The following is a 16,356-nucleotide window of genomic DNA, read 5'->3' on the forward strand; positions in this document are numbered from 1 at the left end:
CTGTATTCCAGGTGTCTAGAGGCGAGAAAGATCAATTGTCAACTTAAACCACTGAACCTTAACCCCCAGTTTTGTTTTGAGTAGGATAGCTCCATGGACAGAGAAAGCGAGGTATTGCCTTTAAATTTTTTTGCCAACAACGGACATACTAGCCCTTTGGCTTCTTTCTGCCCTAAAGTAAGATGGCACCTGTGGTTGGCGCATGCTCCTTGATGCCCTGACGCCGCGCACTGCGACTCGGGGGCGCGCACGTCAGTTACTGACGTTGGCTGACTTCCGGTGGTACCGAAGCTGAGTTTCCGCGGGATCGGGCAGGCTGGTGAGGGTACTGGGTCGTGTATCGCGGGGCGGGAAGAGGCAGGTGGGAGCTGGACGTCCGGGCGAAGGATGTCCAGGCTGAGGCGGTCGGGTTTGAGGGCTGGTGCGGGGTGCGTGACAGAGGTAGGGGAGTGAAGGCGTCTAGCTGGGAGTGGGGACTTGGGCCAGCGCTCGGCGGCGAGGTCAAAAGCGCAGTTAGGACCCCTTTGTGAAATCTTTTCCCAGGAGGGGTCCGCGCTGGGCCTGCCTCCGGATTTGCATTCATTCACTGTCGGTCTGACTGCAGTTCCCAAAGGGGGAGGGGCTCTTTAGAGCCTCTGCTGTCTTTGAAGTGCCGGAGCTGATCCCTGCACGCTGCTGACTTTGAATAGTAGCTGCCTTTTTTTTTTTTTTTCCACCTTTTTTGGACCTCAGTAATTTATCTGAAATATACGACTCGCCTGAACTAATCCCACTCCCCTTCATTCTCCCTTTCCATTCCCTTATCAGCGGAATCTTCAGGTGTTTATTGAACTTTAATTATCAAGATAAGGACATCAGTTGATTTGGCATGGGTGGGGGAATCTCTCCTAGTGTCCTGGAAAAACTGAATTAAGGAGGTTTGAAACTAACCTTATACTTGAGACTCTTAGAAAGAACTTTATTTTGCAGTCCTCTAGTCCCCGCTTTCATCTAGTCCCCTGGTAGATGGGCGTTCAGGCCTTGCTTCAACATTGTCAGTGATGAAGAACTCACTGTAACAGGAGGCAGATTATTTCTATTTTTGGACCTATTGTATTGAGAATAAAGTTTTTTGGGGGTAGAAAGATGCAGTCAGTTTCTATATAATGCTCTTGATCCAAGCGGCATAGAATAAGCACAGAATAGGAAGTTCACACACTCATTCATTCATTCGAGGAACATTTATTGAGTATCTACAATAGGGCAGATACTGCTGAGTCCTAGGCGTACTAGCTGAAAAGAGTCCTTTCCCTCAAAAAGCACATTGTTTTGGGGCAGGGTGGTGGGAAGGAGACAAGAAGCAATCATAAAAGTGGTAAGTATGAAAAAAGAGGTTTGCAAATAGTTGCTATGCGAACATAAGAGAAGATACCGTCCACTTTAGGTTAGTGTTGCCATTAGAATGTGATAATTGGAATTGAAGCCAAGAGTCCAGAAGTAACATAGTATAGGGAACAGTTAGGAATCTCTTTCTTGTTTTCAACACAAAATTTCTGTTAATATAGTCTAACCTTTTTAAACAACCACACTTTGCTTTTGGATTGTTTCTGTTAATGGAAATACCTGTTTATGAAAGCAACAGTAGCAAACATTTATTGATCTAAGAAATTACTATCTAATGATGTAGGTGCTATTTTTATTTCATTTTATAGCTGAAGAAACTGAGATTCAGTTTAAGTAACTTATGCAAGGTCACAAAGCTGGAGAGAAGCTTACTTGGGAAACAAATCCAGACAGTTTGACTCCACAGTTTGCTTTCAGCATCACGTTATTCTGCCTCCCTGATGGTAATAATAATAACTAACACTAATCACTTACTATTTAATTCTTATAACAACTCCATGAGGTGAGAAGAATTTTTATTTTTTACAGTTGAGGAAACCGAAGTTTGGAGAGGTTAAGTAACTCAGCCAAGATAACACACTAATCAGTAATAGAGTTAGGATTTGAGCTCAGGCAGTCTAACACTGTCTCTCACCTCCCACCTAATGGGACATTGTGCATTTGGTGTAAAGTACCGTGTTCATGATTGAACATGAATAAGTGAAAAAATTTGAGGAAATGTTATTATCATTAATTAATAGGAAGGTGATAAGAACTTGCCTTTATCCTTTCAGGATGGAACAGAAGTGGGACTTGCAAAATGTTGCCCTGTAAGAAGAGAAGAACTACATTGACAGAGTCCCCACAGCATCAGGGCAACCAGGAGGAAGATGACTTAGACCTAGAGTCAGCTGTTAAACCAGAATCTGACCAAGTTAAAGACCTGGGGTCAGTGTCAGTGTCCTGGGGTCCAAGTTATGGCAGAGCAGCTGGCCTTGAAGTGCAGTCTGTGCAGGATGCAGGAAATCAGCTTGGTATGGAGGACCCATCTTTGAGCTCTGGGATGCTCACCCAGGACACAAATACACCAGTTGTAGAAGCTGTCGATGTGGCCATCTCTCAGGGAATCACCCTGCCTTCCTTGGAGTCTTCCCAGTCCCTAAATATACACATTGGTAAAGGAAAACTGCAGGCCACTAGTTCAAGGAGAGGGAAGAAAATTATACTGAGGCCTGGGTCAGTTGCTCAAGAAGACAGAGGTGATCATCTTATCGCAAAGGAGCCTTTTTCAGGAGATCCTAGTGAAGAATTCAAGGAAGAAGGAGGTAAGATATGGAAGGTCTTAGGTTACATTTTCCTTGTCAGTACCAGCTTGCCATTGCCTTTGCTGTTGTCATCGCACTCTCTGCAGTGCCTTTACAAAATAGCGTTTCTGAAAGAGGATGCTGATTTGCTATGGAATTGGAGCTGTGGTGCTTGTAAGGGTCAGTGTTGAGCGTTATGAATGGGTGGAAACTTTCTTCTCCCCTGCCATTTCCTGGATCATCTTCTGTATCCTTTTCTTTCTCTTACCTTTTCATCATTTCTGGAGGGATGAACTATGTATGGCCTTTTGTGATTTGGTGAGTATTTATGAAGTGGGCCTTGAGGAGGGGCAGCGGCTTAAAGGGAGAGACTGCTGCCTGCGGCATTTGGTAAGGCTCTACAGAGGTGACATAACCCTTAGGACTTGAAAGATGAGCTGTGGTTTGATGGACTGGTGGCATGGAGTATCTTAGGCCAAGAACAGTCTGAGCAGAGGCAGAGGCAGAAGAGGTAGTGAGAGATATCTTCAGAGCGGTAGATTGTGTTTAGATTGTAAAGGGCTTTGTTTTTCACACTTAAGTGTTTCAACGTTTCCTGAAGGTTATAGCCAATTAACAAAAGAAGCAGAAAGCATAGTTCTGACCTCAAAAAGCTTATAGTCTAGTTGGGAAGACAAGACACTGCTCCAAATGAATTATGGATAATTCATTTGGAGCAGTTTAAGATACTATGTGATTAAGTGCTAGTGTGGTACAAGTAATTAGGATTTTTGAAACCAGAACTTGGATTGATAGGGTTCGATGGATTGGGGTGAAGGAGTGGAGGCAGAATAGCATTTTCTACAGACACATAGAAGTGCTGTGTTTGTGTGGGAGGGTAGCAGGGCTTCAGATAGAAAGGATAGATCCAGATTACTATACAGAGCCATGCTGTTATGCCCTTGAGACTGTATAAAGTATTGGCGTAGGATGTTGTCAGTAAGGATAGAGAAGAAAGGGTATATCTCAGAGACATTACAAAGAAAGAATTAATATTACTCAGAGACTGATACCATTTAAGATAACTGGACTGGGGGATGGTGAAGCATGCCTTCACGGGGAAGGTATTTGAGGGGGTTGAAATGAGTTCAGCTTTAGATATATGGAGTGTGAGGTGCCATCAAGGAAAAACAGAAAATTGAGATTGGAGTTTTCTCAATCTCAGTTGGTAAGAGATAGGACTAGAAAAGTGTTAATTGTGGTTCTTCTTCATGGAAAGGAGCATGGAAGAAGATGACAGAGAAGGGAAAACTGCAGAAGTAATAGTGAAAGTCAAGGAGGGAGGAGAGTTTTTTTTGGGTTGTTTTTGTATTTTTTAAAAAATGTTTCCTCTTTATTTTATTTATTTGTTTATTTTTGGCTGTGTTGGGTCTTCGTTTCTGTGCGAGGGCTTTTTCTCTAGTTGCGGCAAGCGGGGGCCACTCTTCATCGTGGTGTGCGGGCCTCTCACTATCACGGCCTCTCTTGTTGCGGAGCACAGGCTCCAGACGCGCAGGCTCAGTAGTTGTGGCTCATGGGCCCAGTTGCTCCGCGGCATGTGGGATCTTCCCGGACCAGGGCTCAAACCCGTGTCCCCTGCATTGGCAGGCAGACTCTCAACCACTGCGCCACCAGGAAAGCCCTGGGAGGAGAGTTTTAAGAACAGATACATCATTTAAAATTTAGTGACAAAGGAGATATAATGATGCCTGAGAAAATATTACATTTAAAGGTTGATGATCTTTGAGAGTAGATTTAGGAGAGTCTTTTGGAAAAAGGAAATCAAATGATGGAATTAAAGAGGGAGGGATGAAAGCCCCAGTAATAATTTGTGCCATGGGAGAATGGAAATCGCTAGAGGGGGTGGCAAGACTATAGAACTTTTTCCTTGGCTAGGTTGTATTTGTGACATGAAGACAGGAGGAAATGGAGGAAAATGCAGGATTAAAGTGCTAGAGAAGGAATGTAAAATTAAGTAGGGGTTCAAAGTCACTCACCTATTGAGGAGTGGAATCTAGAGATATTTTCAGTGGTCAGTTTACAAATATCCAAGTGTAGATAAATAAACATTTATTTTTTAGGATTATCTGTAATACTACTACCCCGTTGGTTCTCCCACCTTGTACTTCAATTAGCTGTATATACAAGTAATACCAGTAAAAGAAGTACATTATGACTCCTTTTTTCCCCCCAAGTAACTTTGTTCGGCCAAATAGAAATGTCACATAAAAAGCAGAAAGGAGGAAAGAAGGAAGATTGAAAATTCATACATGTGCGTTTTGGAAAATATTGAAAAGTTGAAAGAAGAAAATAAAAGTCCCCCATAATCTTAACTGCTCAGAGTAATTACTGTTATAATTTAGTGCATATTCTTTTCGTTGTTTTGCTTTCTTTTAAGTGACATTTTGGTTTTTTTATTATGATTATGTGGGGGGAAAAAACAGAAAAAACATCTAGGTTATTTTGAAGTATCAGCATTGTGTTATAATTGATATACACTGTTAAGTCATGTTTCTAGACTGCAGGTGCTAGTGATTAAACCCTTTTCTATATTGGTGTTTATTCTTACAGAATTTTAATTGTTCTTTTAAAATTGATTTATGGACCCGGATTTCAACTTAAGCCTTTTTTTCCTTTCTTTGCCTTCTAAAAATGATTAACTTAGGCAGATTTCAGCTTAAAATTAGTTGGTTTTTACAGTTTTCAGCTAATTATTTTCATGTTATCAATTTGAAGTTGTTAGACTGGCGGTAAACAAGTTACAGCTGTGCTCTGAATAAGGCTTTTACTTCTCTCTCTAACCCTTCTTTATTACTTTATTTCTTTCTTTATTTGGCTGCATTGGGTCTTAGTTGCGGCACGCGGGATCTTCATTGCGGCAGGCATGTGGGATCTTCCCCGTTGCGGCGCGTGGGCTCCAGAGCGTGCGGGCTTAGTTGCCCTGCGGCATGTAGGATCTTAGTTCCCCTACCAGGGATCAAACCCACGTCCCCCTGCATTGGAAGGCAGATTCTTAACCACTGAGAGGTTAAGACAGGGAAGTCCGTCTCTTACGCTTCTTGACTTCCCTTTCTAAGGTCTTTGGCATCTAGCAGATTGATAAGAGGAAAAGAAGAGTGGGATCCTAGGGGGTTCTGTAGGAGGGAAATTAAATTGAGAAGCAATGAGATGGGATCAGCAAAAAAAGGTTGCAGAGAAAAGGAATATTTTCTCTATGTAGAGTATAGTGCAGCTGATAAACTGTAGGGACAGTTTTGGAGTAGTTCCAACTGTTTGAGGTGGAAAAAGTATCAATGGAAGCTCTACCTACCAAAGTGAACTTCTGTATTTTGCTTAGATGTAAAGATTCTGGTATGTTTGTTTAAAAAAATCATTTGCATCAGTTCAGTTTTTAAATGTTAGACATTAATTCTAAAAATTATTAACGATTGTTGATTAATGAGAAAGCTCTGCTGTGCTATTGATTGAAGTTCCTCCCTCTTATAAGAAATTTGCCTGAGAGGAACTTTTTTTTTTTTTAAATAAATTTATTTATTTATTTATTTATTTTTGGCTGTGTTGGGTCTTCATTTCTGTGTGAGGGCTTTCTCCAGTTGCGGTGAGCGGGGGCCACTCTTCATCGCAGTGCGTGGGCTTCTCACTATCGCGGCCTCTCTTGTTGCGGAGCACAGGCTCCAGACGTGCAGGCTCAGTAGTTGTGGCTCACGGGCCCAGTTGCTCCGCGGCATGTGGGATCTTCCCAGACCAGGGCTCGAACCCGTGTCCCCTGCATTGGCAGGCAGACTCTCAGCCACTGCACCACCAGGGAAGCCCCCAAGAGGAACTTTTGATTTGTTGGATTTAGAATTCAACTCGTTGTACAGTCCCTATTAAAGCTACAGCTTTTAGCCTTTTTGACATTGTGAATTAATCATGGGCTCCTGAAGTAAAGGAAGTAAGATTGAGAGTAAATAGAATTAAGGATTCATTCATACTTTAGTTGAAAATAAAGGCTTTTTTTCTTTGTTGACAGGGTGTCCTCCAATTAAAAATCTTGTGTATACCAGTTGAAACTGCTAATGTTGATGGGATAACAGTCTAAAAAAGTATTATCTGTTTTGAATGGGGCTCAGTAACAAATAACTTGATCTCTTTTTGAAAAACAATTTTTTTCAACTATGTAATACACAAACATGGAAAAAAAGTTCCTAAATGCAGAAAGTACACAGGGAAAAGTTAGGTACCCTTTCACTTTCTCCTCTTGTTTTCCAAGTTCTCAGAAGCAATCACTATTTAACAATGCCTTGTGTATATTCTGTAGATCTTCTGTGTATACACAAGCCTCTATGTATTCTTGTTCCTATGACAGCTTGATTCTAATGTTTGCTTTTGATATTGCATAAATGTTTCTTTGTCTTTTTAATGCCCCTCATGAAAAATGGAAAGAAAGGTAGCACTCTTTAAGAGTTGAGGTGAGGAGGGAATTCCCTGGCAGTCCAGTGGTTAGGACTCAGCACTCTCACTGCGGGGGCCCTGAGTTCCATCCTTGGTTGGGGAACTAGGATCCCACAACCCATGCGGCTCAGCCAAACAAACAAACAAACAAACAAAAAAGAGTTGAGGTGAGGAAAGGAGAAAGTTGTCTAATGAACTGTATAACCATGTATTTATAATGTTATGGTGATTTTTACTCTAATGCTTTGTAAGATTGATCTTACAGAGTCAGAAAGTTCAGGACATTTTATAATGTATATCTTTAAAAAAAATTTAATTATGTATTTTTGGCTGCATTGGGTCTTCGTTGCTGCACGCGGGCTTTTCTCTAGTTGCGGAGAGCGAGGGCTATTCTTTGCCGCGGTGCACGAGCTTCTCATTGTGGTGGCCTCTCTTGTTGCGGAGCACGGACTCTAGGTGCACGGGCTTCAGTAATTGTGGCATGCGGGCTCAGTAGTTGTAGCTCATAGGCTCTAGAGTGGAGGCTCAGTAGTTGTGGCGCATGGGCCTAGTTGCTCCGCGGCATGTGGGATCTTCCCGGACCAGGGCTCGAACCCACGTCCCCTGCATTGGCAGGTGGATTCTTAAGCACTGAGCCACCAGGGAAATCCTATATCATTTATAGTTGATTAAATTTGGTGTTAATGGTCATCTATATAAAATGTCCTTTTGTTACCAGGAATATACCTCCCCCCACCCTACAATTACGAATATGATTTTTTCATAGGGAAAAAAAATGCATATTAGAACTAGAAAGACCTTAGCAATTACCTAGTTCACTTCCCTGACATTACAGATGAGAAATTGGACCTGAGCTTTGATTTCAATATTTTTCTTAGGATACTGTCTTTAAGAGAGAGGAATGCCTGTATAGTAAATGCATCATTAATGAAGTTATCTAACTAAAAAGGACTTTATAACAAGATGCTGATTTCTACAACAGAGTATAATTGAGAATGGACAAAGTGTGGAGCAATATTTGTGATTCTTCCAGGAAAATCTCAAATGCATTCTGGAGGGGAGATGCCTTCATTACCATCAGACAGTCCCTCTGCAAAACCAGCAGCCCAGCCTAGGAAATCATCTCAGCCAGATGTCTGTGCCTCTCCTCAAGAAAAGCCACTCAGGACTCTAGCTCACCAAGCTGAGGAAGAGATAGAGGATGGTGGACTCTTTATTCCAATGGGTAGGCTTTCTTTTCTTTTCTTTAAAAAAAAATCCTCTTTATTGAAGTATAATATGCAGAAAACTGCACGTATCCCAAGGTATCCAAGTTCACTGAATTTTCAAAGATTGAATACACCCATGTAACCAGCAACCAGATCAAGAAATAGTATTACTAGTATCCAGAAGTCCTTCCTTTCATTTATTACTGACACCCACCCATGGGTAACCATTATCTTGACTTCTAGCGGCACAGATTAGTTCACCTGTTTTGTACTTTATGTGAAATATGAATATGTTTTTTGACTGCCTTTTCCCACTCAACATTATGTTTATGAAGTTGGTCCACATTGTTGCATGTACTTGTAGATTGTTCATTTTCATTACGATATAGCATTCTGTTGTTAGAATAGTCTGTATTTTCTTTATTAATTCAACTCTTAATGAGTGAATACTTACCAGTTGTAGGCTACTCTGAATGGTGCTGCTGTGAACATTCTACTGTAGATCTTTTGGTGAACATATATGCCTAATTTTTGTTGTGTGGAATTGCTAGGTCATAGGATTAGGCCTCCTTAAAGTTTTTTTGAAACATTTTTTATATATATATATATATATATTTTTTTTTTATTTATTTTATTTATTATTATTTATTTTGGGCTGCACTGGGTCTTCGTTGCTGTGCGCGAGCTTTCTCTAGTTGCACCGAGCGGGGCTGCTCTTCGTCGTGGTGTGTGGGCTTCTCATTGCTGTGGCTTCTCTTGTTGTGGAGCATGGGCTCTAGGTGTGTGGGCTTCAGTAGTTGTGGGATGAGGGCTCAGTAGTTGTGGCTCGCGGGCTGTAGAGCGCAGGCTCAGTAGTTGTGGCACATGGGCTTAGTTGCTCCGCGGCATGTGGGACCTTCCCGGACCAGGGTAGAACCCATGTCCCCTTCATTGGCAGGTGGATTCTTAACCACTGTGCCACCAAGGAAGCCTGAAACATTATATTTTTATTGTGAAATATAACATATACAGACAAGTGAATAAAGACTTCTTTATTTAGCTTAACAAATGGTTTTAAAGTGAACACTTATGATTTCTTTTTCTCATCGCAAATAATAGACCTCCATTGCTATGTAGGTTAGAAGTTGTGATAGTGGACATCCACGTCTTATTTCTGAACTTGGGGTAAGGTGTTCAGTATTCCTTATTATGTGTGATGATAGTTGTAGGCTTTTTATAGATATATTATATCAGATTATGAAAATTTTTTTCCTAGTTTTCTGAGAGTTTTATCACATACTGAATTTGGTCAAATGCTTTTTTAAAATCTCTATTAAGATTATTGTATGTTTTTTCTCCTTTATTCTGGTTTTTCTTTTTTGTTTTTTTTGTTTTTGGCTGTGTTGTGTGGCATGTGGGATCTTAGTTACCTGACCAGGGATCGACCTCATGCTCCCTGCAGTGGAAGTGCGGAGTCCTAATCACTGGACTGCCAGGGAATTCCCTCCTTTATTCTGTTAATATGGAGAGTTACATTGATTCTTTTTTAATGTCAGATTTATTGAGATAATTTTTGTACAATAAAATTTTTTCAGTGAGTTTTGAAAAATGGACATAGTTGTGTAACTGCCACTACAATCAATATATGGAACATCTCTCTCTAAAAGTTCCCTCACTCCCCTTTGCAGTCCTTCATTCTCAGCCTTTGGGAACCAGTGATCTCAATTTTATTCTTACAGTTTTGTGTTTTCTGCAATATTATATATAGGTGTTATGCAGTATGTATGTAACCTTTTTTTTTAAACTTTGGGTTTATTTATTTATTTATTTATTTATGGCTGTGCTGGGTCTTCATTTCTGTGCGAGGGCTTTCTCTAGTTGCAGCAAGTGGGGGCCACGCTTCATTACGGTGTGCGGGCCTCTCATTATCGCTACCTCTCTTGTTGCGGAGCACAGGCTCCAGACGCGCAGGCTCAGTAGTTGTGGCTCACGGGCCTAGTTGCTCCACGGCATGTGGGATCTTCCCAGACCAGGGCTCGAACCCGTGTCCCCTGCATTGGCAGGTGGATTCTCAACCACTGCGCCACCAGGGAAGCCCTGTATGTAACCTTTTGCATCTGGTATCTTTTAAAATTTTTATTGAAGTATAGTTGATTTACAGTATTGTGTGCATCCCGTATCTTTCACTTCATCTAATGCTTTTGAGATGAATTCATGTTTGTTCTTCATTGCTGAGTAGTATTCTATTGTATAGATACACCACAATTTGTTTATCTGTTCACCAGCTGATGGACATTTGGGTTCTTTCTAGTTTTTGCCTGTTATGACTAAAGCTGCTATAAACCTTCACATGTAGTTCTTTTTTTTTTTTTTTCTTTTTTTGGGCTACCCCACGTGGCATATGGGATTTTAGTTCCCCGACCACGGATCGAACCAGTGCCCCCTGCATTGGGAGTGTGGAGTCTTAACCACTGGACCGCCAGGGAAGTCCCCACATATAATTCTTTTTTTTAAATAAATTTATTTGTATTTTATTTATTTATTTTTGTTTGCATTGGGTCTTCGTTGCTGTGTGCGGGTTTCTCATTGCAGTGGCTTCTCTTGTTGCAGAGTACGGGCTGTAGGCATGCGGGCTTCAGTAGTTGTGGCACGTGGGCTCAGTAGTTGTGGTGCACAGGTTTAGTTGATTGACGGCATGTGGGATCTTCCTGGAGCAGGAAGGCGCATTGGCAGGCAGATTCTTAACCACTGCACCACCAGGGAAATCCCTAGTTCTTTGATAGACATACGTTTTCATTTTTCTCGGGGTAATAACTAGGAGTGACATTGCTGGGTCTTACAGTAAATGTATGTTTAACTTTATACGAAACTGCTAAACTGTTTTCCAGAGTAGCTGTACCATTTTACATTCCCAGCAGGAATGTATGAGATTTACAGTTGATCCACATCCTTGCCAGCAGTTAACAGACTTCTTAATTCTATCTGTTCTGCTAGGTGTATTTCCTTGTGTTAACTTGCATTTCCCTAATGAATAATGATATAAAGCATATTTTCATGTATTTATTGGCCATTTGTAGATATTTTTTGGTGAAATGTTTGTTCGTTATTCTGTTGTTTGTCTATATTTCATTCATAATTACTACATATCTTGCATGAGATACTTTGAAACTATGCATATATCATTTTTCTCTTCAGATGTTCCCCCCCTAATTTTAGCCTCCGTTGGTAGATCACCTGCAACAATTATAATGGTGATTTTTTATTTCTGTTGTTCCTTTTACATTTATTAACTGGAATTTTTCTGTAAAGAAGAGCAGTCTCTTCTCCCTCATTTATTTATTCAGTTTTTATATGAGTGTGGGCTCATGGATGTTTGTTTTATTATTTGAGTTACAGTGCCATGTTATCATTATTTACTTTATACCCGAATTGTTTCAGCATTAGCCATGAGGAGCTACTTCAAGTTTTTTGTTTGTTTGTTTTTTGAAGTTTTATTTATTTATTTATGTGGCTGCTTCGGGTCTTAGGTGCGACACGCAGGATCTTTGTTGTGGCACGCGGGCTTCTTTCGTTGTGGCGTGCAGGCTCTAGAGCACGCAGGCTTAGTTGCCCCTCAGCATGTGGGATCTTAGTTCCCCAACCAGGGATTGAACCCACGTCACTTGCATTCGGAGGCGGACTCTTAACCACTGGACCACCAGGGAAGTCCCAGGTTTTACTTTTACAGATTATGCTTTTGTGTCGTATCAGGGAACCTTTGCCTAATCCAAGGCCACAAAGTTTTTTTTCCTGTTTTCTTCTAGAAGTTGTAGTTTTACACATTACATATAGGTGTATGTGATCCATTTTGAGTTAATTAAAAAAAATATTTATTTATTTATTTCGCTGCGCCAGGTCTTAGTTGCAGCAGGCGGGATTTTCGTTGCGGCATGCAGGATCTTTTGAGTTCTGGCATCTGAGTTAATTACTGTATAATGTGGGAGGTATATTTGAGATTCTTTTTTTACCTGTGAATGTCCAGTTGTTTCAGCACTATTTGTTGAAAAGATTTCTTTCTCCATTAAATTACCTTTGTATCTATGTGAAAAAGTCACTATTTGTGTGGGTCATTCATGGACTCTCTCTTCTTTTCCATTGGTCTATGTATTTGACCTTTCACCAATATCGCAGTCTTGAAATCAGGTAGTCTGTGTCTTCCAACTTTTTTTTTTAAACAAGGTCATTGGGCTATTCTAGGTACTTTGCATTTCCATGTAAATTTTAGGATTGGCTTGTCATTTTCTTCAAAAATACTTGCTGGCATATTGATTGATAATGAAACTGTTGATCAATTTGGGAAAGTTGCTGTCTTTTTTTTGTTTTGGCTGCACCATGCGGCATGTGGGATCTTAGTTCCCTGACCAGGGATCGAACCTGTGCCCCCTGCATTGGGAGTGCAGAGTCTTAACCGCTGGACTGCCAGGGAAGTCCCGAGGGATTTCTCACATAGATAATTAAGTCATCTACAAATAAGGAGTTTTTTTCCCTTCATTTCCAATTTGTGTGTCTTTTCTTTCTTCCTTTCCATTCCTTCCTCTCTCTTCCTTCCTCTCCCTCTCTCTTCCTTCCTCTCCCTCTCTCTTCTCCTCTCCGTCCGTCAGCCCCCATCTTATTATGCACTGGCTAGGACATTCAGTACAGTGTTGAAGAGAAGTAGTGAGAGTGGGCATGTTTTCCTTTGTTCCTGATCTCTTAGGGAAAATACACTCAATTTTTCACCACTAAGCAGAATTTGTTGGTTTATAACTATTGTTTATCAGATTGAGGAAGTTCTCTACTATTCTTAGCTGTGGAAAGTTTTTATCATGAACTGATGTTGGATTTTGTGAAAAGCTTTTTCTGCATCTATTGAGATTATCTTTTGTTTTCGTTTTTGCTTTTAGTCTGTCGATATGGTGAATTATATTGATTGATTTTCAAATTTCAAAGCATTTTTGTATTTCAGTGATAAATCGACCCTTTTGATCATGATATAGGTATTTTTTTTTTGTATTGCTGGGTTTGATTTGCTAATATTTTGTTAAGGATTTTTGCGTCTGTGGTTGTCTGTAGTTTTTTTTTTTTTTAATATATATATTTATTTATTTATTGGCTGTGTTGGGTGTTTGTTGCTGCGCGCGGGGTTTCTCTAGTTGAGGCGAGCAGGGGCTACTCTTCATTGGGTGCGCAGGCTTCTCATTGCAGTGGCTTCTCTTGTTGTGGAGCATGTGCTCTAGGCACGTGGGCTTCAGTAGTTGTGGCATGCAGGCTTCAGTAGTTGGGGCTCGCGGGCTTGAGTAGTTGTGGCTCATGGACTCTAGAGCGCAGGCTCAGTAGTGGCGCATGGGCTTAGTGGCATGTGGGATCTTCCCGGACCAGGGATCGAACTTGTGTCCCCTGCATTGGCAGGCAGATCCTTAACCACTGCGCCACCAGGGAAGCCCCTGTAGTTTTCTTTTCTTGTAATGTCTTTGGTTTTGGTATTAGGGTAATACTGACCTCATACAATGAGTTGGGAAGTGTTCTTTCCTTTTCTTTGTGTTTTTTTGTTTTTTGTTTTTTTTGAAGAGTTTGTGAATTGGTTTTATTTCTTCCTTAAATGTTTTGTTGAATGCACCAGTGAAGCCATCTGGGCCTGGAGTTTTCTTTGTAGGATGTTTTTAACTATGAATTCAATTTCTTTAACAGATAAAGGGCTATTCAGTTATCTCTTTGTTCTTGAGTGAGCTTTGACAGCTGGTATCTTTTCAGGTATTTGTTCTATCCAAGTTGTTGAATTTATTGGCATAAAGTTTTTCATAATATTCCTTTGTCATCTTTTTAATGTCTGTGGGCTCTGTAATGATGTCTGTTCTTTTATTCCTCACACTCGTAATTTATGTCTTTCTCTTAATCATTCTGGCTAGAGGTTTTTCAAAGAACAAGCTTTTGGTTTCATTAATTTCTCTATTTTTCTGTTTTCTATTTTACTGGTTTTTGCTGTTGTCTATTATTTTCTTCTGTCTCTTTGCTTTGGATTTAATTTGGTCTTTTTCTAGTTTCTTTAAGTGGGAGCTTAGGTCATGGATTTGAGACTTTATTTTCTAATAATACTATAGAATGTATCAATTTCCCTTTAAGCACTGTGCTAGCTATGCCCCACAAATTTTGATATATTGCATTTCATCAACTTCAGTTGACAGTATTTTCTAATTTCTCTTGGGATATCTTTTTTGACCCATGGGTTATTTAGAAGTGTGTGTGGGGCTTCCCTGGTGGTCCAGTGGTTAAGACCCCACGCTTCCACTGCAGGGGGCGCAGGTTCAATCCCTGGTCAGGGAAGTTCTGCTTGCCATGCAGTGTGGCCAAAAAAAAGAAAAGAGGTGTGTGTGTGTGTGTGTGTGTGTGTGTGTGTGTGTGTGTGTGTGTGTGTGTAAACAACAGAAATTTATTTTCTCACAGTTCTGGAGTCTGGGAATTCCAATATTAGGTGCTGGTAAATTCAGTTTCTGTGAGAGCTTTCCTCCTGACTTGTAGACACCCACCTTCTCACTGTGACCTCACATGGCCTTTTCTTGGTGCATGTGTGTGGAGAGAGAGGGAGTGAGCTTTCTGATACCTCTTCTTATAAGGACACTAATCCTATAGGATCAGGGATTCACCCTTATGGACTCATTTAACCTTAATTACTTGCTTAGAGGACCCATCTCCAAATACAGCCATGCCAGGGGTAAGGCTTCCAACGTATGAATTTTGGGGGGACACACATTCAAGTTAATTTTGGGGAGACACACACATTCAGGTTTTCTGTACAGGATTAGAGTCCTATTCTATGTTCAGTGTCAGAACCTGGTTTTTTAAAATGTAATTTTTATAGTTATAGAGTACCATATGGCTTATAACAGCAAAAACAAAAATCCACCATAACTTTTTAGAAGTGTGTTTTTTCACTTCCAAATATTTGGAGACTTTCCAGCTATCATTTTGTTACTGATTTCTGATTTAATTCCCTTGAGTTCACATCATACTTTGTATGATTTCAGTACTTTTATATTTATTGAGGTTTATTTTATGGCCCCAATATAATCTTTATTGGTAGCTCTTCCATGTGTATTTGAAAAGCATATGTATTCTGTTGTTTTAAGGTACACTGTTCTGTAAATGTCAATTAGGTCAAGTTGGTTGACAGCATTGTTCGGGTCTTATTTATTTTTATGGATTCTTTTTTTTTTTTTTTTTTTTGGTCTATTCTGTCAATTATTGAGAAAGGCATATTGAAGTCTCCAACTTTAATTGTGGATTTGTCTATATTTTTCAGTTTTGTCAGTTTTAGCTCTACATATTTTATTTGTTTTATTTTTATTTTTTATTTATTTAAAATTTTTTAGCTGTGCCACATGGCATGCCAGATCTTAGTTCCCCAAACAGGGATCAAACCTGAGCCCCCTGCAGTGGAAGTGTGGAGCCTTAACCACTGGACTGACAGGGAAGTCCCTAGTTCTACATATTTTAAAATTCTGTTTTCAGGTACATATGCCTAATAACATTGAGTGGGTTTTGAATGTTAAGGCAAACTAGCATTTCTGGGGTAAACCTATTTGGTCATGATGTATTAGATTTTCTAATATATTGTTTAAGGTTTTTGTTTCTTTGTTTATGGGAGATAACTGGCTTTAATTTTCCTTTCTTATAAGGTCTTTTTCATGTGTTGGTATTAGGGTTATACTGACCTTATAAAATGAATTGGGAAAATTTTCATCATTATCTATTCTCTGGAAGAGTTTGTTTAAGACTGGTGTTATTTCTTTCTTAAATGTTTTGTAACCATTCACCAAGGACGCTGTCTAGGCCTGGAGTTTTCTTTGTCAAAAGCCTTTTAAGTTTTGGATTAAATTCTTTAATAATTATAGGATTATTTAGATTTCCTGTTTCTTTTTGTGTCAGTTTTGGTAAGTTGTGTTTTTCAAGGAATTTGTACATTTTCTCTAAATTGTCAAATTTATTGATATAAAGTTGCTTGTAATGTTTAGTTTGGCATGTCTAAGATTTTTAAT

The 16,356-nt window shown here is 39.9% G+C and overlaps 1 protein-coding gene across 8 annotated transcripts in view; it reads left to right on the forward strand.

Annotated features, from left to right (window-relative positions):
• The window catches only part of GON4L (gon-4 like), a 91,737-nt gene that overhangs the window by 2,472 nt on the left and 72,909 nt on the right, over positions 1-16,356 (forward strand). For 5 of the 8 annotated variants that reach the window (XM_082343092.1, XM_082343093.1, XM_082343097.1 and 2 more), the window contains 2 exons: positions 2,157-2,687; positions 8,152-8,343. In XM_082343092.1, the coding sequence (XP_082199218.1) occupies positions 2,183-2,687; positions 8,152-8,343 (697 nt within the window). In that variant the 5' untranslated portion in view covers positions 2,157-2,182. Of the gene's footprint in view, positions 1-240; positions 320-2,156; positions 2,688-8,151; positions 8,344-16,356 lie in introns of those variants that run through there. The other 3 variants (XM_082343094.1, XM_082343098.1, XM_082343096.1) reach the window with 3 other exon arrangements.

Source organism: Balaenoptera borealis, assembly GCF_965194805.1.
Source record: "Balaenoptera borealis genome assembly, chromosome: 1".
Taxonomy (NCBI): Eukaryota; Metazoa; Chordata; class Mammalia; order Artiodactyla; family Balaenopteridae; genus Balaenoptera; species Balaenoptera borealis.